This window comes from Hydra viridissima, unplaced genomic scaffold, assembly GCF_058129835.1.
Source record: "Hydra viridissima isolate aposymbiotic clone 2 unplaced genomic scaffold, HvirCarnegie_v1 scaffold_1, whole genome shotgun sequence".
Classification (NCBI taxonomy): domain Eukaryota; kingdom Metazoa; phylum Cnidaria; class Hydrozoa; order Anthoathecata; family Hydridae; genus Hydra; species Hydra viridissima.
In genome coordinates, this window is record NW_028324300.1 from 36670751 (window position 1) to 36692280 (window position 21530).

General features: G+C 29.9%; 2 protein-coding genes and 1 pseudogene across 5 annotated transcripts in view; 2 read left to right on the plus strand and 1 right to left on the minus strand.

Annotated features, from left to right (window-relative positions):
• Positions 1-21530, minus strand: part of LOC145192501 (uncharacterized) — a 158688-nt gene that overhangs the window by 65875 nt on the left and 71283 nt on the right. Inside the window, exon 2 of one of the 3 annotated variants that reach the window (XR_016451364.1) lies at positions 20547-20683. The exons of the other annotated variants lie outside the window; for them this stretch is intronic. The gene's annotated coding sequence lies outside the window, so the exon portion shown is untranslated. Of the gene's footprint in view, positions 1-20546; positions 20684-21530 lie in introns of those variants that run through there. 3 annotated transcript variants of the gene reach the window in all.
• Positions 8758-9451, plus strand: LOC149894768 (uncharacterized; annotated as a pseudogene).
• Positions 13955-20910, plus strand: LOC145191943 (neuronal acetylcholine receptor subunit alpha-10-like). 2 transcript variants are annotated; one of them, XM_090083469.1, is made up of 8 exons: positions 13955-14088; positions 15184-15323; positions 15736-15780; positions 16076-16185; positions 18420-18518; positions 18676-18839; positions 19657-19942; positions 20044-20910. In XM_090083469.1, the coding sequence occupies exons 1-8, from the start codon at positions 14028-14030 to the stop codon at positions 20672-20674; spliced, it is 1536 nt and encodes a 511-aa protein (XP_089939595.1). In that variant the 5' UTR covers positions 13955-14027; the 3' UTR covers positions 20675-20910. The 2 variants fall into 2 exon arrangements, with proteins under 2 accessions (XP_089939595.1, XP_089939601.1); XM_090083475.1 differs by lacking the exons at positions 13955-14088; positions 15184-15323; positions 15736-15780; positions 16076-16185 and adding an exon at positions 17993-18103.

A 21530-nucleotide genomic window follows, 5' to 3' on the forward strand; every position in this document is an offset into this window, starting at 1 on the left:
CTTGATTGATTTGATCTTTCATGTATCAGTGGAGGCACAACTTTCAGTTAGCAAGAAAGCCAGCTCAATACAAATATCGGCTTAAAAATAAAGTCCTGACACCTAGGCGGTTGTGGCCAAAAGTTCTTGTTTTATTAGAATTTAAATAATTAAACAGATTAATTATTTAAATTCTAATAAAACAAGAACTTTTGGCCACAACCGCCTAGGTGATTAATTTAAATAATTAAACAGATCTTGTTTTATTAGAATTTAAATAATTTAACAGATTTTAAATTCTATTTAAAAAATCTTAAATAGAATTTAAAATCTGTTTAATTTTCTGCGTCAACAAAAAAAAAAAAGATAAAAAATTTTCTCTTAAATCACTTTGTGAACCCGGAAAGTCGAGTGGATAGAGTTTAAGGTTAATGGAGCTGTGTGGTATCAAGTTGACAATCTATGATGCTTTTATTGATGCTGCAGAGTGAACTAATGACCCAAAAAATCTAAGTAAACACAGTCATTTCGCAAAGAACGCCAGCTTCATTGTAATAATTTTTTTGGTACAAAATATTGTTTCGTTGTAATTAATACACTTTTAGTTCTCACTCGACCAAGCAACTCTTATTAAACAAACCAAAATCACGCTTTCAACAATAAATAGAAAAAAAAATTGTTTTTGAAAAAAGAGTGCGCAAAATGCATAATGATGAAACTTTTTACATTTCTGAGTACTGTAACTGACTTCAGCGACAAACTACGACCCGATTAAGATTGTTTCAACCAAGAAAAATTGCGACAAGTAATTTTCTAACAAGTATATATTGAATACTTCGAAAAATTCCTGCCTTCTTTGCTTTTCGAAACAAAAATGGCTAAAATAAAACTATTTATAAACTACTCCATTTTTAAACTAATTGGATGAAAAATCATTCTATTTTTAAACTACTCCGGTGATAAGCTGATCTATTTTTAATCGACTCCATAAACTTCTTCATCAATAAACTACTTCATTTTTAAACTACTCAATTAAGTACTATATTTATAAAATCCTCTATTTTTAAACATCTACATTTTTAATCGACTCACATTCATAAACTACTCTATTTTTAAAGCTTCATTTTATCTGTCAATTTTTAAAACTTTACAATACCTAATTTATAAAATCTTTTTTAAGAATAGCCATTGTTTTTTTTTTTGTTTTTTTTTTTTTTGTTTTTTTTTTTTCATTAAAACGTGATTTGAATAAAATCGATTAATCAAAATTTACCAGACTCTTCTAACATAAATTAAACAACATCCGTTTTTGGTAACTCTATCAGTTACATTCAGTTGCTCGTTGTTTAATGTTTAGCTGAATTCTTACTATTTTTAATTTATCAAAAAAGAAACGAAAATATTATATCAAAAAATGGCATATTCAGCATTAGTCTTGAATATTTTTACTTTAGAATTGGATTCTGGAAAACTGCACCGTTTTTTGAGTTGCAAAACTATTGACAGTTCAGACTTTAAACTCCTGTGCAAAATGCCCAACAAAGCTAAAACACATGATGATTGTCGGAAAACTGTGTGTTTCCTATGCAAGAGAATGTGTTTAAGGCAGGTGACAAATTTTATTGGAAGAAAGGGTGCAAACGGCCACGGATAAGGATTTCACTGACACGTAAGTTCCACAGGGAATGTGAGCCATGCCGTATGGACCTTCGCTAAATGTCCGATGGTGAGAGTGTCACTCTTCTTTCCCTTTTCAAATTCAGCACAATCACACCAAGGTCAGACTCAAGAGGCACAAGCTGTGAATGTCGGATCTTTTAGATAGGAAAGCCGCAAAGAGTGCAGGCAAATAAAAGGTGCTCAGAATGTCTTGTTGGAAAAGAGCGTCCACACAACTACACACAGTCGCTGTTTACAGGGTGCATAAGGCTTCTTGCGTCTCAAGATTCTCAACTAAGATCAAATGTGATTGCCGGCCAAGATGCACCTCCCCATGGAGCTGTCCAATGGAACATTTCTCCATGGAACTGTCCATCGTACAAGCTAAAGCTGGTTGCCCGCTTACTATGACTATAAGGCCAAGTTTAACTCAACACAGCCTTGTCAAATTCAGGCATCCATCAGATGCCTGTACAAAAAGTTAAAGACTTCTGGTGGCAACATCAGGAAAGCCAACCTCTTTAAAAATGATCATGAATCTCTGATTCCTGCACTTTATAGTAACCTCATCCTGGAAGTGATTCCTCCGATGGAGCTCCATATCATTGGAGTTGTCAACTATTTGTTCAAGACTCTAATGGAAGTGTGACCAAAAGCCATGGAATACCCTATAGCCCATCACATTCAGATCCAGTCTTTTCATGAGGTCACTTTGCAGGAAATGGCTATTATAAACTTTTCAAAAATTTAGACTTTTAAAGGCTGGCTGAGTCAGATTGTACAATTCAGGTCTTCGGCCTGATTGACACGTTCCGAACGTTTGGTGGTGTGGCCACCGCCTCTTTTCGCATAACTCTGGTGGATGATTATAATGATTATGAGAAGAAAATTGCTTAGTTTTACCGTTCCTATCAATCCCTGCAAGGATCATCATCATTTCAAAAGTTCATGCAGTGTTCTCTCTTGTCAAGGACTTTGTTGCCATGAAAAAAATACTCCTTGCCATCTTCAGTGAACAAGCTCTTAAATTCATGCACCACCACTTCCAGAGTCACTTGGAAAGGTCCAGAAGAAACAAAGTCTATTCAGATTATGGGAAGAAGCTTAAATGGCATTTGGTCAGTGTCAACATTTGACACTTGTAAAATTAATTTTTCTTGAAAAACATAGTCAAGTTAGTACTTTTTAGATTGTCTTACGCAAGATCTATTATCTGTGGAACTTTCCCTGCTCATCTAAATCATTTTAGATCCCCTGCTCATCTAAATCATTTTTAAATGTCCTGCTCATCTAAATCATTTTAAATGCCCTGCTCATCTAGATAATTTTAAATGCTGTAAAACTGTAAAATTTTATAAAAGCTATTTTTTGGCACTTTTTGTGATGAAATAAAACTATGAACTTTCAAATGCAATTTATTTTCTTCGACGATAATATATTTTCTATTCTATATATTTCTCCCGGATTGGACTCGCTAGAAAAGTTCTAGGCAGTTCTCTTGCTCGCTAATGCAAAATTTTTAACTATTTTTAGGTTTTTTTTGTCTCGCGTTCCCTTTTAATAAAATTGCCTTTTACAGCATGAACTTTTTTTGGTGCAATTTTTATAAGCATTTTTTTTTTCCGCAAATTTCTTTCTCCGGTGTATCTGTGAAGACGCGATTCCTTCCTTTTTTGGGTCAATTTTTTTTAAAACTTGTGGTATCGAAATGATCTATAATGGCGAACGCTTTCAAATTCTTCAAAAACTTCTTGCTGAGTTTTTCTATACCTGCTAATAGAGTTTTGAGAAGTCCTGGCGTTAAAGGTCAGATATGCTTAGTATTATTTGGTTCTGAACCTGAATAAAGGGAAAACATCACAATCAAAGTTTACATAAAAAATCACAGTTGTTGTTTTATTATTATTACCAGTAGCCAAAGCAGGAAGTTTTTGAAAGATAGTAGCTAAAGCAGCAACTTCAGGATGTACCATAGCCTTTACTGGAACAGGGCGGTCTGTAACTTTCGAAGGCATTTAGGCGACATCTGGATAAATCATGCAATAGAATGGACAGATTCCACTGACTTTAAAACTTTCACACATATAGAGTAATTGCCAGAGAAAGTGCATAGCTTACACAGCTTAAAATTTCATTAAGAGTCATTGTTTTATCTTTAGTTATTTTCATTCATGTGTCGCATGCAGTGTTTAATACACAGATCTGTCTAATTGCTACAGCTTGTGTGAGCAGTGAGGCGGAAAGAACAACATTACGGATCCATTGGGTTTCGCCAAATCCAAAGCCTCTAGGTTAATATGCGATTTATGTCGAGTAGCATTAAAGCTGGACGCTGCGGGGTGCATCGTACATGAGTCACTAAGTGCTTCATGAACAGCAAAAACTCTGTCCATCCATCCATCTCAATGGATTCGTAGTTCGAATGCATCTTGTTAGACCATCACAAGCAAAATGGTTGCAAATATTTACTCTCGGAAAAAATAACCATTGTTGGAATAGTATTCCCAGAAGTGTTCACCGCTTAACACACTGTCATTAATTATCCTCTCTCAACCGATGTGATAGCTCCAATTTGCTTCACTCTCTTTCTGGCAACAATCTTTTTTGGCTTTTGTTTAGTTGTACAGCCTGGCTCATCACATTCTAAATATACATTGCGGTAAAGCTGTGTTTGTTATTTTTTAACTAATTCAGATTGTCGAAAAAACGAATTCACATATATGTTAAAGCTGGTGGCACTATTCTCTTCTTCCGTAGTAAAACCATTTCAATAATTGTGGTATTTCCACAATTAAACTGATCAAGGTACTTGGAATTGCTTTTACTTTGATGCAGTATCTTCTAAGTGTCTGATGATAAGGACAACTGAACAATGGTAAAAATAACTTTTTTTTTGAGCTAATCCTTTAATCCTGAAAGTAATTCTAGTGTAAATACCCCCGGTTATGAGTGTGGAAAAGTAAGAATGCTATTGGTTGTATTTAGGGGGTTATACGAAACTTATTACAATCAATAGCATTCTTACTTTTCCACACTCATAACCGGGGGTATTTACACTAGTATTACTTTCAGAATTAAAGGATTAGCTCAAAAAAAAAGTTATTTTTACCATTGTTCAGTTGTCCTTATCATCAAGTGTCGCATGAGGAATGTCATAGTCTGCTGCAACTCCTAGGCATTTCTTTCCATTATCAACTACTTTTTTGACAGCAGCAAGTATCGTAACGCTTGACATCGTGACTCTTGCTGGTCTCTTTCGTTTATAATAACGTATCCTAATAATAATTTATTAAGCCTGATAACTTTTCACCAGTTTTTAAAAAATTTTATGACCGCAAGTAATCTTCAAGAAAAGTTCGAATTAAGTAAAAACCGCGGGACGTAAAAGAGGTGGACGTGCAACTCATTGTTTAACATCGAAGAGGCCGTTGAAATCAGCGAGCCATGCGAGTTTCCGACAAGTTCTAAATTTTCACCCGTCAACAAAAAAGCCTATTAAAATAGCTGCCCATAGTTTTAAAGCAGAAACTCTGATCACCTCGTATTAGTTTGGACTTTTGAAGCATTTGTTTAATAAGACTGTTCAGGATATTAAAGTAACTACTTCGTGCGTTGACATATTACTAAACTAACCCTAACCCTAACCCCAACCCTAACCCTAACCCATTACACCAAGGTAAAGGAAATTAGCTGTCGGCACGAACAGATTTTCATCATTTTTTCAAGATATGAACATTTGTAAATTTGGGAACTTTTTTCGTGTAAACGAAATCTGTCCATGATAAAATAGATCTATAAGGATAATTTTAAAATGACTAAAAAAACTTTAGCGAAATGTAAAAAAGCTTGAATAAAATTTTTTGTCAAGATCCGGTTTCATTCAATTCCTTGGTTCTTCATTCACCAGCCTTAATTTTGTTTATTTTTTTAGTATTTTTTCCTATATGTCGCCATTTTTTGCCTCGACTACTCTATAAGTTCCATAATATATATTCCATTATGCATTACTTTTTTATTAGTGTATTTTCAAATGGGCTTTCTTATAATTCATTTGATAAAGCAAAACCTTTTAAAAAGTTATTCAGATTTATAATTATCTTTCAAAATGCTGCCAGATATTTCATATTTTCGTTTTTCATATTTCATATTTTCGTTTTTCATATTTCATATTTTCGTTTTTCATATTTCATATTTTCGTTTTTCATATTTCATATTTTCGTTTTTCATATTTCATATTTTCGTTTTTCATATTTCATATTTTCGTTTTTCATATTTCATATTTTCGTTTTTCATATTTCATATTTTCGTTTTTCATATTTCATATTTTCGTTTTTCATATTTCATATATTGTTTCATTTGTTACAAAAAGCACATAATAACCCATTTATTTTTGTCAAATAAAAATTAGTTTATATATAGATGGTAAATCATTTTAATATCATTTTAATATAAAATATTTAGGCTTTGCTAAGTTCTTTAAAGCTTTGACAAGCTATTTTTTTCTTTACTGTATTTACATTCATTTTATGTATATTTATCCTTAACTTTGTATACTTCTGTTGTTAAACATAAAAATAAAATATTCTATAATATTCAATAACTGGAAGTTTACAGCAATATAATAGATGGAGTAGTTCTCCGGACATGAAACCATTGTGCTCTAGGTAGCAACAAAACTAGTTGATATTTTTTATTATTTATTATATCTCTAGTTATACACGTACTTAAGTAGTTAAGTAAATGATCTCAATTTCTATATCATCATCAGCGTTATTTCTTAAAATGTTAAGAATGTCTAGGTATATGAAATTAAGCTTAAAACATGGTTTTATTACTGTTATCTTTAATAACTAAAAGGAAGTTGATGTGACTGGTTAGACGAGACCAAAAGTTTTCGACGAATCCGACAGACTTTAGTGTAATTTAATTTCTATTGTTTAAAACAAAAGATTTGTAATAATGTGCAACGAGCATGGTTCGCAAAAAAAACAATATCGTAGCACGTCCGTCTCTTGCACTTCCATGGAAAAACTAATTTAAATTGAAACAACAAATCTCTATGAAAAACTAAATAAAAGAAAATTTAAAATAATTAAGTTTTTTAAAGCTTTATAAAAATAATTAAGAATTGTAAAGAGTTGGAAACCATTGTTTTTAATAATTCAATAAATATAAAAAAGCCGCAGCCAAGAGCTTTTGTTCTAAATTATATAAATAAAAGACAAGCCGCTGTCAACGATGTACGGTTGCGAAAGAGTTAAATGGCTGAAAACACATGCCAAATAAAAGAATCCTCGATTTAAACTCTAATTTAGCTTGCTGGTTTTAATAATTATAAAATAACAAAAATAATCTATTAGCGATAATTGAAGTATATATAGAATAAAGTGATGGAATAGAATAATAGGATAATAGAAGTGATGCCTATTTAACCAGTGCATTCGTAAACAATTTAATTAAGGTATCCCATGTAAGTATCGGCGTTACCGGTAGAATGAAAAAAGTTTGATTCCTAATGAGTTAGAGTTTAACAGTGCTTACAACATTTTACCGTTTCTGGCAGAATGTAAACGATGCCCTGATTACTGGTCTTTAGAAAAAAAGGTGACCATGCACAAAGTTCAAAAAGACATTAAATCACCGTTCACTTTGCAAAAGAACCGTAAATGACATTGAAGAGCGCGACCCTAAATTTACAGGGTGCTTACAGAACTTTATGGAAGGATTTGAGATAAGTCTACCCAATAACAGGATTGGAGTCAAAAACAATAACGTGGGTTTTGCACCCATATTATTGAGGATATACACTCATATAGTAAACTGTGAGGAAGGGAGTAAAATATAGTATACAGTGAGGAAGGGAGGGAAGCTATTATCAAGGAGTTGGTTGACAATCACCCAGCCATAATCCAGTTCTACGAGTCATTGGATGATGACCTTAACGATGCTATGTACCCAGTGAACCTGAATTTTTGAAAGACAGGAGGCAGGTTTCAGTGCAGCGTCCTAGAACTTCATACTCAAGCCAATGAAAGCTCAAACCACCCTTTATGTTTGAATGTAAAGTATAAGACAATGGCCAATCCTAAAAGGGATGTGGATGCTTTGGAATTGCTAGCTGGTCTGGCTGTAAGTTATACCTGTGGCTTCTGCTTCATCAGAAAAAATATTTTCAGTAAAAGATACAGATTTGAGGCTTAATATAAAACTAGAAGACACTAAGATGTTAGTTTTAGTAAGTCAAAATTACAATAGGGTTCTTTACAGCCTCAAAGATTTGGAAAAAACTAAGGAAGAAGAGCCATATGAGCTACCTCATGTCACACCATCACCAACTTGAGAAGACTTAACAGCAGGGAAAATCTAAAACGAAGACTCAAACACAAATTCAAGCTAAAACTAAAAAAAGAGGTGCACCTGAAAAGGCTTTTCTGAGTCAAATAAACCTAAAGAGCAACACCAGCTACAGACAGACACTCAAGAGAGTCAAAAGGCTCTAGCTTAACAAGAAGGTTATGAAGGGACTCAAGTTGAAGACAAAACTTAAAGTCTCACTTTGTTTATTCCATTGACGCTCCAACAAAGACAAAATAGTAACAAAAAAACAACTTATATGATAAAGTTGAATAGGAAGGGGAATGAGAAAAAAAAGTACAGAGCATCTGAGCTTGCAAATCTTTTATTAGAGACAGATGATCAATTATCTGATGATTCATTTTTTTATCAATAACTTGTTTGTTTAAAATTATAAATGTAAAATTTAGTAATAGAAATACTAAAAACAATTTTAAAAAATCCTTGTCTAGTATTTTTGTAATTAACAAACAAAAAAAAGCGGTAAAAAATTGCATATTAGGCATTATCACGAAAACTACCGAAAATATGATTTTCACGAAAACATCGAAAATATCATTTTCATGAAAACATCGAAAATATGATTTTCTGATCACGCTTTTTTTTTTTTTTATAAAAAACTAGTACGAAGAGAAAATTTTAAGAAATTTTTAATACTAAGTCACTTTTCAATGAGAAACATAATTAAGAGTTCGATGAATATTTCCTAACTTTTCACCTTAATATAACAATGCAGAAGGTCTCAATAGACGTCTGAAAACAAACATGGACAATCGACATAGAGGATTTTGGCAGTTTATGGAATTGCTTAATCAACATGTAAAAGTGCATACGATTCAAGAGCTTCAACAGCTTGCCTGCAATCAGCCAGTCTGCCGTGACCACCGCGACTATAGAGCAATTGAAAAAATGCGTTGTTTTGAGAAAAGCCTTCGAGACGGAGTTTGGACAACTGAGAGATTCCTGTCAACAGTATCATATCTCTTTCAAAACTTCAAAGCTATGCAAGATAATTTTCCAAGTTTTTGTATTACACTTTTTATTTATCGACCTTCTTTAACTTTTTTACCAAACTAACCAACTTAACTTTATTATATAATCTTTTTCTATGAAATATGGAAAATTGTATTTGAAGTATTTAAACAATTTTAGTGCTTTGGATGAAAACTCATGGGACAAGCTTGGTAAGAGTCTTCCTTTGCCAACTTCCACTTCAACAGAGTCACCGAAGTGCATTGTTTGCACCGTCAATGAACGAAATGGATTGGTAATGCCTTGCAGGCATTTTTTGTTTTGTCAGCCATGCATTCAACAAGTCCAGGAAAGCAATACACCTGATTGCTGATACACACCAATACCATCCATAATTGAACCTTTTCAATGATTCAGTAAAAGTTTTCCCTTTACCTACATTTTGAACACTAGAATGTCACACAATTGTTCAAATCTATTAGAATAAATTTATTATATAAAAACGCTATTAAATTATTTCCAATTACTCTTACTCCGCCTAGGATAAAAAACAATCAATAACGTAATTTTTTCACAATTTCGATATTTTTCCGGAAAGTTCCTTTTCGATATTGTTCCTTTTTTCACAATTTCGATCTAATTCCGTTTTTTAAATTTTCGATACTATTCCTTTTTTCACAACTTCGATATTATTCCGGTAAGTCCCTTTTCGAATTATTCTCTTTTGAGCTATTTCGAGATTATTCTGCTGTTCGGGTTTTCGATACTATTCCATTTTTAACAACTTCGATGTATTCTCTTTTTCAATATTATTTCGAAAAGTCCCTTTTCGATATTTTTCTTTTTTTCACAATTTCAAGATTGTTCTGTTTTTCGGATTTTTGATACAACTCCTTTTTTTACAATTTCGATGTTATTCTCAATTTCGATGTTATTCCGGAAAGTCCCTTTTCGAGATTAATCAGTTTGATTGTTTTCGATACTGTTACTGCTAGCCTTTAAATGTTATCAAACTATTTTATCATCTTTTATAACACAAGATTACAATTATTATCTTTTATCACACAAGATTACAGTTTTCTTTTATCACACAAGATTACAGTTTTCTTTTATCACACAAGATTACAGTTATTATCTTTCATAATACAAGATTACAAGTTATAATCTTTTATATTAAAAGATAACTGTACAATCACCTTAATCACAAAAAGTTACTTTCATGAAATCTCTAAAAACATAAAATTCTCTAAAACCTTGAAAACTTAATTTTCATAATTTATCTTATCCAACAACAAAGTAGTATGTATTTTGTTATTCAAATCTTCGTATTCAAATTTATGTGCATTAATAAACTGCTTGTTAGACAGATCAAAAGTTCAATGTTTAAACAAGCCCCGTGCTCCAACTAACCCCGGTCTCCCCTATCCAGTTTGTTCAAAAAACTATTGTTAAGTCTGTGTTGTTTTTGTGTTTACAAAAATGCGTTTATGAGTTCATACCATATATGAATAATCGAGTTCACCAAATTGGGAAGTAAGAAATGAATTAAAAAGAACGTTTCCAGAGGAATTCATGATATTTACAAAAACTGCCCTATAAATAAGAACTGGGTGAACAAAAAAAAGTTTCCTTTTCTGTGACTTTCAATTTATTCTCTATCCAAATAAAGCCACTCACTTAAACGTTTTCGAACTATGATTTTTTTATTAAGAAGATTTGAATTCAATCAAAAAGTGACAAATGCTTGTTTTTAAGCTAAAAATCCTGAACAACAAACTCAAAAAGGATGTTTATGATGAATAACTATCATTGGTCTAGGTAGAAAACAATTCTGCACACCTGGAATAAGATACCCATACTTTTGCATTAAAAATTAATTTTAAGTGATTAAGTTGAGGATGACCAAATTCCACAATGAGTCATATTAATAAACAAGGATCACTTCATTTTACCATACACCCATAGGTCCGCCTAGCAACTGGGCTCAAAGTGCTACCAGTTACTCCTAGTAACATAACTCCATTATGAATTGAAAAATTATAAAATTAATATCTGAAAATTATGTTAAAATAATAATCAATCATAGTAAATCCTTGATTTAAAATAATTCAGTTTAAAAATAACTTTTTTGTGTGTTTTTTGTTTTGGGGCTAAAAAAAGCTCGCATCTCTTTGGCTCTTAAAACCAAAGACATTTCTTTTAAACTTCTGAATGAGACAGCTAGGATTTACCTTGAATTAATTATTATTAAGAGAGGCAATGCATGCGAAATATTTCAAGACTACTGCCGAATATATAAAACAAACAAAATCCTATGTAGGCTGAAATTTTTGCAGTCAATTACACCAAGAATTTTTTTACTCTTTTTTTAAAGAGATTCCTAATTAGGTTAATTAGGGGTAGTTTTAAGTGATGTTTTTACGAAGGTTTTTTTCTGGTTTCACAAAATTTAATTCGCCACTGCACGATATTTATATAAAGAGTTTGTAATTTTAACAATTTGAATAACAAAAAGTTTATAGTTTTACAAGCTTAAACAAAAGTGAAAAAAAATATAAAGTAGGATAAAAAATTATTTTAACAAAATGAATTATTAAACATCTTTAACAGAAAAATCCAAAATATAAGAGTTTAACACGTCAGTAATTGCAAAAACCTTACACTCATCATTTTGGCTTCATTTCGATTTTTATTTGATAATCATAGCTAAACTACAAGGCTAACAACGACATAATTTGAAGGCCTTGTTCTAAAACATCAAATGTCCAAATTTTTCTGTATTGATTTGATTTGATTTTATTATTCCGTCTGTGGCTCCATGCAACTGTTTTATCCAAATATTTCTAAAACAATCAAAAAAGTACCTCAAATTCAAAGGTAAAAAAAACCGGTGTGTTAAAGCCGTGGTATTGGCTTTAAACCCCAGAAAAACTGTCAGTTTATGATATTTGAGGTCTTCAATTTTTGATATATTTGAATATTTGGGGTCTCCAAAACAAAGGTCTTCAATTAACATTGAGGACCAGATAAACCACACAGAATTCCACTAATCGGTCACATTTTTAAAGAGATGTCGGTAAATTCTTTAAAAAACGCCTTAAATACACTGAGAGAAGTGTTTTTACTTCCAGTTCGTGCTTTATTCAGTATTTTGAACTATTTGAATATTTTGAGTATTTTTTCAGTAGTTTGAACGTTTGTTAGTTCACAGTTGTTAAATACAGCGTTCAACAAAAAGCAGCTCAACACAAATAAACTTTATTAATTTCGATAATCATGGTCAAAACGATTTCGATAATCATGATCGAAACGATTTCGATAATCATGGTCAAAACGATTTTAGTTATTATTTCGTTCAGTCTCATTGAAAAATTAGTTTTTAACTGTGAAATTTAAGCTCTATAATCATTGGTAGCAGTTGTATTTCTACATTCAGTTTCGGGCGAAAGGAACAGACAGCTCGCATGAAGTTGAATTTTTTATTGGGTGTTTCAAAATTCAAAAGTGTATTGGGGAAAAGTATTCAGATTTTTTACTTATTAGAACAAAAGTTTGCTGAAAAACAGTAAAATGTTCTTGAAGAAAGACTTATCTTTTTAAAATGTTCTGTTTTCTGCAATTATTTGCTGCATTTCACTTCTGGACTTTTTGCATTTGCCTGATAAAACACGATCATGACGTCAGAACTCAACGGCAGCGATTAAGCACGAATACCGATAAAAATACAGTTGTTTTTGAAATGCGTTTAAAATAAATATTATATTTTTAGGTTTCAGTCTGTACTTTTTAATGGGTTCTTTTTCGCTTTTAACAAGATTATGTGAAAAACTCAATATGTAAAAGTTGATTTAATTTTGAAAAACCGTGGGATAAAATTATCAAAGTTTTGATTCCAATTACTTTTAGTTAATTAATTATTGAGAATGATGAATATTTTCAATTTTTCTGATTATAGATTTTATAGCTATCTTGACTTTGCCAACTTATCCACATACAGCTATTTTTATTGATATTACATCATTACAAATATAACAACAAGTTTTTATATTCCTCTATTTGACAAATGAAAGGCGTTGTTTTGCTCGATTTTAGCGAAAATGAAATTTCGGTTTGAAATATTTGTTTGCCTTTACATATTTTTTATTTTGTTATAGTTCTTTGTTTTTTCTTTTTTTGTTTTACAATATTTCATTATTTAATAACTTTTACTGTGTTTACTCTTTTCTCTTATCTATATTCTTCATTTTAAACATTTTTTCCTCTCATCTTATGAAAACAATAATATGTTTTTTTAAAGGCAATTGCAGTTTTTTGTTTAATAGTTTTTTGTGGCTATATATATATATATATATATATATATATATATATATATATATATATATATATATATATATATATACGCAAGTGCATATGCATATATATATGTATATACACATATAGACGTACATACATACATGTGTGTGTCTTTAAGCTATATATGAAACGAAAAAAAAGCTGATAGCTTAAGGTAGTTGGCTTTTTGTAGATTTTTATCGTAGATTGGGTTTGATTAGCCTAAACCCTCTAGAAACTGCATAACATTTTAGATAAGCACTAATATTTTTCAAGGCAATCTGTGCAAATGTTTGATGATAAAAACAAGGTTTTTTAGAACAAAGTTTTATCTTCTTACTAACAGTAGATGATAGATTGTTTTTTTTATACCTTTTTTTATGTAAATAAAATGTAAGAAATATTATTTCAAGTATTATAAAAAACTTAATGTATACCATATAACACAATATATGTTAGAATTTTTATAATAAATCTAACGAATAATAAAAAATTTATGTTGCATCGTGCTTAATACGGTTCTCACCCAAATGATAGAGAGTTGTTATTTTTAACAAAATTTACTAAGGGTATTCTTGAGAAGTATCAGCAAATTAAAATGATAATATAAAATAAAAAAGTCGCTGCTTTCAAAAAGATTTTTGAACGAATGTTTTTTAAGCCATCTTTTTTTCATAGCATTACTTGTGGTTGTTATTTTTCTTTAAATATTTTAGCAAAACATAAGAAGCATGAAATATAACAGAGAGATTAGAAATGCTTTTGTTATCTTGCTGTTCTCGTCGGCTGCTTGTAAGTTTTTCACGTTTTCGCAAGTTTTTGAAAACGTTTTCATTTTTCTACTTACTTAATATGAAGCACAGTATTGTATGGATAGAGCGGTCTTTAAGCCCATGATCATAGTTTAAAGTTTGTTACAAATACATGCAGCAGAATCAAAAGGTTCTGATCTTATAAAGTCCTAACCTCTTATACAAAATGGTTTAAACTTGACTGTCAAAGTTTAAAATATTTTTTTGAAATATAATTGTTTTATGAGTTTTCCAAATCTTCTAAAGCAACCATAATAACGATGTCTTTATTAAGATTCTGCGCGTGGTTTTCCGGTTTTTAACGAATTATAACCGACTTCCTATATCAATCATTTGAGCTAAGTTAAGTTTTCTGAAGTTTTTTAAAATGGAATCCTTTACGCGTTTCAAACAGAAAAGCTTTTAGGAAGACAAATTTATATTTATGAATTTCTTATATAAATTTACTATATAAATTTATTATATAAAGCTTGTTGTAAAAATAAGTTAAAAGCACAAAGTTGCGAGTTACCGCATTTTTTTTCCTTGGATCTTATAGCTAATAGTCTTAAATAGATAAATTTTAAATTCGATTTACTTTAAACAATTAGTATAGACGTTTTTACTTTATTAGTTATTTCGTTTTTATTCGTTATTAATTCGTTAAAAACTGAAAAACAAAATGCTGAAGCGTAACTTTTGTTTTTGCTGTAGAGAAAAAAATTGACGCTTCGTTAAAAAAATTTTTGAACGCTAAACACTAAAAATTTTTCATCTCGATGTTATTTATGAGTTCAATAAATTAAAACAAATGGTTCCAGACTTACTGTCTATCTTGGGAATGGGGAACAGGTTGCAATCAGCCTGCATTCTCTCTGCTACTAAGAGAAACTTTTTAAGTTCTATACAATTAGGTGGTGCAAATTTCTAATAAAATTTAAAATCTTTATGATACTTAAGCAATTAAAAATTTCGGTTCAAAAACTGAACGAAAACTTTTTCGAAAGTGTTAAGCTTAAGAGAATAAAATGTAATACAATTTTTAATTTTCTTTAGAAGTATTATTTCTAAAGAGGGCTATTTTTGAACTATTTAGATGGCACGCGTACTGGACGCGCAGAAGTTGATCTGCTTAACTTTTTATTCCGTAACTATAACTACGACGCGTTGCCAAGTTCCCCTGGGAAAGCGGTGAACTTAACCTTTGATCTTGCTATAAGACAAGTACTGGACATGGTAAGGGAGTTTATGTTTGTGATGAACCTTTTAAGATTTAATCAACTGCATGCATTGATTATCACAAACTGCATTTTATGTCTTTCTGAAGATATTTTCTAACAAATTGAGCATCGTCGTTGTACATAATTACAACTCACCACAGCTAAAGTTTATGCTGAATCAACTTTTAGTTTTAAAAGTTTGCGTTGAAACATCAGTTAAAGCTAAAACGCTTATCAAAATTTTAACTTATCAAATCTTTATTTTATTCTTTTTTTTTTTTTCAAGTCTATCAGATCTTTTATAGTTGTTTAGATTTTACGATTTCGCTAAAAAGATTTTTATATTTAAGAGAATGAGATATTTGTATACACACGTAAAAAGAATACAATTTACCTGAATATTTTTTAAAGCAAGATTTTTCTTACAGGATGAAAAGAGTCAAATTTTGGAAGTGAGCTCATGGATAAGACACGTGAGACCATTTTTTTGAATCTGCTATCAATATTTAGTATATACTAACAACATTTTATTAGCATGGCCTCGTTTTCATACCCAACACATTTATCTTTTCTTGCCGTTGACAGCTTTGTGAATTAAATTAGAATTAAAAATTAATTCAATTTCACATTCCATTCCATATTTTTATGCTCTTTTTCTTTTTACCTTCTTCAATTTAAATTTGACTTCATCATTTTATGTTTTATGGTCAATTAAAGGATAGCCATTTGAACTATAGGAATAACGTTATAATTTTTCTCTGGTTTTAGTACTGGCGCGATCCTTATTTAGTATGGAATGCAAGCGAATGGGAAGGCATAAGAAGTGTTGCAGTTACTCCAGATAGAATCTGGAAACCGGATATTACACTTTATAACAAGTAAGTGCATTAAACTAATTTTTTTTTTTTTTTTTTTTTAATCATTAAATTAGCCATTTTTATTAATGCGAAATCTTTGCTTGCTAATGTATGATCAAAAATTTGACTAACCTGATTGGTTAATATATAATTCTAAACATCAACTAATCAAGTTTCTACCGTACAATATTTACACGCATCTATATATTTAAAAACAACAAATATTGTGCAATCTTTTTTTTACCGTTTTAAACAAAAAAAAGGAAAACAAAAGTTCTTTATGTGTAATGAGCGTTTACAGTTAAATTGCCTCGTTTTTTTTTTAACTGCTTAAAAATTCTCAACTAGAAAAACAAACTTGTTCTTATAAATCTTTTAGTTAAGTTGAAAAGTTTTATTTTATAATAAATTTTAAATAACCTTTCCTATTGCTTCGCTTTGATAAATAGCGAAATTGCAAACGTTAAATATTAAATAAATATTGCGAAAAAGAAATTTGGAAATTTTTCTTTTTACAAACGAAAGATTCTGTGAAATTGTGCGGGAAAAAAAATGCTAAACGAAATATTCAAAAACAAAACATTTTAAAAGCATTTTACTAAACGATCGATCTAACATAAGCTATTACTAATCCATGAAATGTTTTGGAGCATTGAAATGTTTTGGAGCATTGAACAAAACATTTTAAAATCATTTTACTAAAACGCCATGCAAAGAAAAAAGAGCCGTATGAATAAAAACAGCTTAATCAAAAGTTTTAACTATAAAGTGTCTGTTTGCCAAGTTTAATTTAAAAAACGCACTTTGCTGGTGCAGCTTTATATCTTTAAAGAAAAATTTTCAGTTCTTGAATATCCAATGTTAAAATTTGAAAAAAAAAAAAAATCAATTTAAATAATTTAAAAAAAAGTTTTTTTTATGTTTAGAAAAAAAAATAAAAAAAAAATAAATAAAAGAAACAAAAAAGAATATGTTCATATTCTTTTTTGTTTCTATTTTTTTGTTTGTATTTTTTTTTTTAGTTTTTAGTTTTTTCTGTCACGCCATAGTATTACTAAATTAAGTTAAGGCGATAGATCTATTTTGACACCTGTTCCACTGCCTTAATGTAAAACACATTCTGTTTACTGAACTATACATTATTATTATTAAATCATATCTTTATCATCAGACGCTTCCTCTTTTCAGGCCTTACATTTTTTTTTTTTTTTTTTATCTTTACATATTATTTTATTTACATTTACATTTTTTTTTTTTATTTTTATATTACATTTTATTTTTAATTGTTTACTAAAGTTATTGCAGTTCTTTTTCACCAAAAACTGATCCTAAGATTACTCAAAAGGAAGTGATGCTCGAATATAAAATCCTTGTTTTTATGCATTTCAATGAGAATTGTTACGGGAGACATGAGATAAATCTTTTATTAGTGAAAAGAAAATTTGTGAGTATTAGTGAAAAGAATGAACCATCACCTTTTTAGATATATTCCTCAATATCTATTCTAAACAAGATGTTTGCGTTGACAATACAATGTTTAGGAATCAGAAAAATATTGTTTTACAAATAAATTCTTTCTTATAAATAAATAAAAAATGTCTTGCTGTAGCCTTGAATGAAATGATAGGAACAAGTTTATTTCTTTTTAGGCTATAGATTCTAAGAATACATCCTCCTAAATCTGTTGGTTTATAAATATTTTTGGGGAAAAGATAAAGTAGCCCTGCTTAATTTGATATAAAAAATATTGTGGAAAAAAAAGAGAGGCTTACAACTGCATGAAATACTTTGAAACGTTAAGCTGAACAACCAACCTATTTTTTTTTTTTTTTTTTTTTTTTCTTTTTTTTTAAATTTATCTATAAGCTAAAATATTTAACACTTAGATTAGAGAAACCTGAACATTTAAATTGTGGCAATTTTTTTGTGGATCATTTGTGTAAGTCTTTACATTATATCTGACGCTCTCTAACACGTCCGTATGAATTTCCCAAATCAAATCCCTCTAAATCTTAAAGCTCCGTTTTTCAACAGTATTTTAATTGATACAGCTAAGTTAATTATTTTGAAAAAAACTTTTAAGTATATTGCCTGTTAAAAATGTAAAAAAAAAAAAAAAAGCCCTACGTTTGCAAACAATCTAATTTTTAAAAAAAATTTCGTTTAATAAAAGTGGCAAAATAATTGGCTAAGTGCGTAAATTACTCGTAAAATAAATGAAATATTATTATTAAAACACTGTAACAACTTATTAGTGCTGAAAGGGAATTTCAAGGATTGGATCAGTTCGGAAAGACTAAAGTTATGGTGTATAGTAATGGCAATGTGGTTTGGTTGATACCAAAAATTTTACGGTAGGATTTTAACTAAGTATATCAAAGTAATTTTGAGTTACTTTCTTATGAAAAAACTTCAAGTATCTCAGACTTTTGTTTTCGGTTCCTCTTACTTGCGTTTGCGTACATGCATGAAGCTGTGTTATAATTAAAAAGTTTTTATTTAAATGTTTAGAAGTGCTTGTAAACTTGAGATGACATATTTCCCATTTGATAATCAAGTGTGTGCATTGACATTTGGATCTTGGGCTTATGATGAAGGAAGCATCAATCTTTTCCCCCGTAATCCAAAAGGAGACTTATCGTACCTTGCTAGAAACGGAGAATTCATAATCAAGGGTGATATATATTTTTAATTTCAAATAGTGTTTATATCGAACAACATAAAAAGATAGTGTCAGCGTTAATGTACTATAGCATAATTCAAAAAAGTCCCTATAATATTTGTGTTGTAGAATATATTTTAATCTTTAACTACTTTTTTATTATTAAAAACGCCGAGATGTCTAGTTTATGTTAAAACCATACCACTGCTTACTTTTTATTAACTCATCAAAAAAGAAACATTAATGTTTGGAGATAAGTTACCCAGCCCAACTCACTCTTGGTGTCGAAAATTCAACAGAATTAAAAAAAAAAAAAAAGTACACTGCCGAATTGTTTTTTTGACAACTCTTTTTATGGTTTTATTTTCTAGTTTAGCTCCCTGGCTGGCAAAGAAAACTATAAACTATTCTTAAATAAAGAAACAGAAAAATTTACGATTTCGAGAGTTTTTTTCGTGAGTTGCTTTGTGATAAGTATTTTAAAGAAACCACAAGGAGTAATGTAATTGCTAATTGTATATTTATAACTAATTGATATCCTGAAAAAAATTTGTAAATGTTTAAAATTGGATACGCATTGTTTGAGTGTCTTTACTTAAAATCAGCCATATTTCTTTCCTAAGCATAAATTTTGGAATCAGCTAATCAAATTTTAGTTGATTGGATAACTCCATAATTTATGCTTGATGAAAATGCTTTCATTAAAGTTTCTCATGAGGATGAACGGAAGTAATTTGAATTTATTTAGTAACGCTTGCAATTATCATTGGTTTAAAATAACTGATATCCTAAACTAAATCAAATTTTCGAACGTTTTGTTTTTTTCTTAGGTTTTGAAGTGACGCGAAATTCGGAAAAGTTTAACTGCTGTCCTCAGCCGTACGTAACTTTGAGTTATTATATCTCGCTTCATCGTAGAGCTAAATTTTATCTCTTCAACCTGATAATACCGGGAGCTTTAATTGCTTTGTTGTCCTGCTTCTCGTTTTTTCTTCCGCCACTAACCGGGGAGAGAGCAGGACTAGTGATAACAAACTTTCTTTCTTTGTCTGTGTACGTTCTGATCGTCTCGGATTCTGTACCGCCAAGCTCTGATACAGTACCTCTTCTAGTTAAGTAAGTTGTTTTGTTTTTTTTTGTATGAATCAAACCAATTTTTTTCCTTTTTTTTTATTTTGCTAAACTATCTTTGTTACCCAAAAGAAATACATTTTTAGGTTCTATACAGTGTTAATGTGCGAAATTGGTCTCGCGTTGATGTCGAATTGCATTATTATAATGCTAGCTTCAAAAACAGTTCCAGTTCCGAAAATCGTAAAGACAATATTTTTGAAAAACCATTTCCAAAGATTTGCTGAGCTTTTTAAGACCAAGTTTTTATCAAAGTTTACAGATAATAATAAATACAAGCAAAGTGACGAAATTCTTGTTGATATTAAAGTTGAAAATGAAAGCGAATCAGAAACAGAAGTAAACAACGCAGAGAAAAAAAATACTTGGGTTTTACTCAAAGAAAGTCTCGGAAAAGCTAAAATAAGTATTCAAAACAATAATAAAGCTGAAAATGCTGAAAAAGAGCCCCTGCGCCCAATAGCGGAACGAGCTGCGTCTCAACTAGGTACTTTACGATTTGAATACGATTTGCATCACAATCTCGGTGTGGACGACTTGAAGTATATCAATCACATAAACAATTTTTTTGCTGCAAATAACATAGAACAAATGATTCGACAAGATTGGGAACAAGTGGTGAGAAAGATTGATCAAATATTTTTCGTCTTGTTTATGATGCTGATAACCTTTAGTGTAATTATAATCTTTTCTGCTGCACCCAACATTCATTTTTGAAACTTCTATCTAAAAAACGAGGTTTGTTGTGGATCCAAGTTTAAAGACTATTTGTATTTGAAATTTGAAAAACACCGAGTGTAAGCAGAGCTTACACAACTTACAAATTAACGAAGTGATAGAAAGCATTGAGCATCAAAAAGTTATCATTTTTCTGCATTTAATTGAATAAAGTTATTTTCTGTAAACCTTATATATTTTTTTTTCTAAGATTTTGTTGAATAAAAAATGCTTAATAGTTAGATTTCTTTATTTAAATGGTTTTTTACATATACATTATTTGTTGAATACTATTTGTTGAATAGTATTTATGATAAATTATTTCTAATACATTTTTTTCTTTAAATATTACTTATATATATTATTTAAAATAATTTGTTAAGCAATTTTAATTTAATGACTTATTATATACATATTATGTACATACTTTATTATATACATATTATGTACATATTTTAATCATTATAATTTTAGAAGAATTTTTTTATAAAAGAAAGAAAAGTTTTTAAGATAGATAACCGCTCTACATTTTTAGCAGCAGTTTGAAATCCTTAATTATTTAATTCTACATCTGCTTAATTGTTGGGTAACACGGATTTAAAAAATTGCAAACAGCTTCGTTCTTATTTTGTGTTCTACCATAAGTTTTTCAGTTAAGGTGGTACACCAGGAAGAAAAATGACAAAAAAAAAATTTTTTTAATTTTTTTTTTTTTCAATTTTATGAAAGATTGACCCTTTAAGTTGACTTTAAAAAAAAACTTTCGACATACTAGTTTAAATTTACAGCTTAACTTTGACCTACTTAAGCCCCACTATCATATAAAACTCCCTAGCAACCTCATGGCAACAAGTTT

Excerpts from the sequence above, each read along its gene's own strand:
- LOC145191943 (XM_090083469.1), top strand. The coding sequence starts at position 14,028 with ATGAAATATAACAGAGAGATTAGAAATGCTTTTGTTATCTTGCTGTTC. Across the intron at positions 14,089-15,183 it reads GCTGTTCTCGTCGGCTGCTT|ATGGCACGCGTACTGGACGC; the intron begins GTAAGTTTTTCA and ends TGAACTATTTAG. Across the intron at positions 16,186-18,419 it reads GATATTACACTTTATAACAA|TGCTGAAAGGGAATTTCAAG; the intron begins GTAAGTGCATTA and ends ACAACTTATTAG.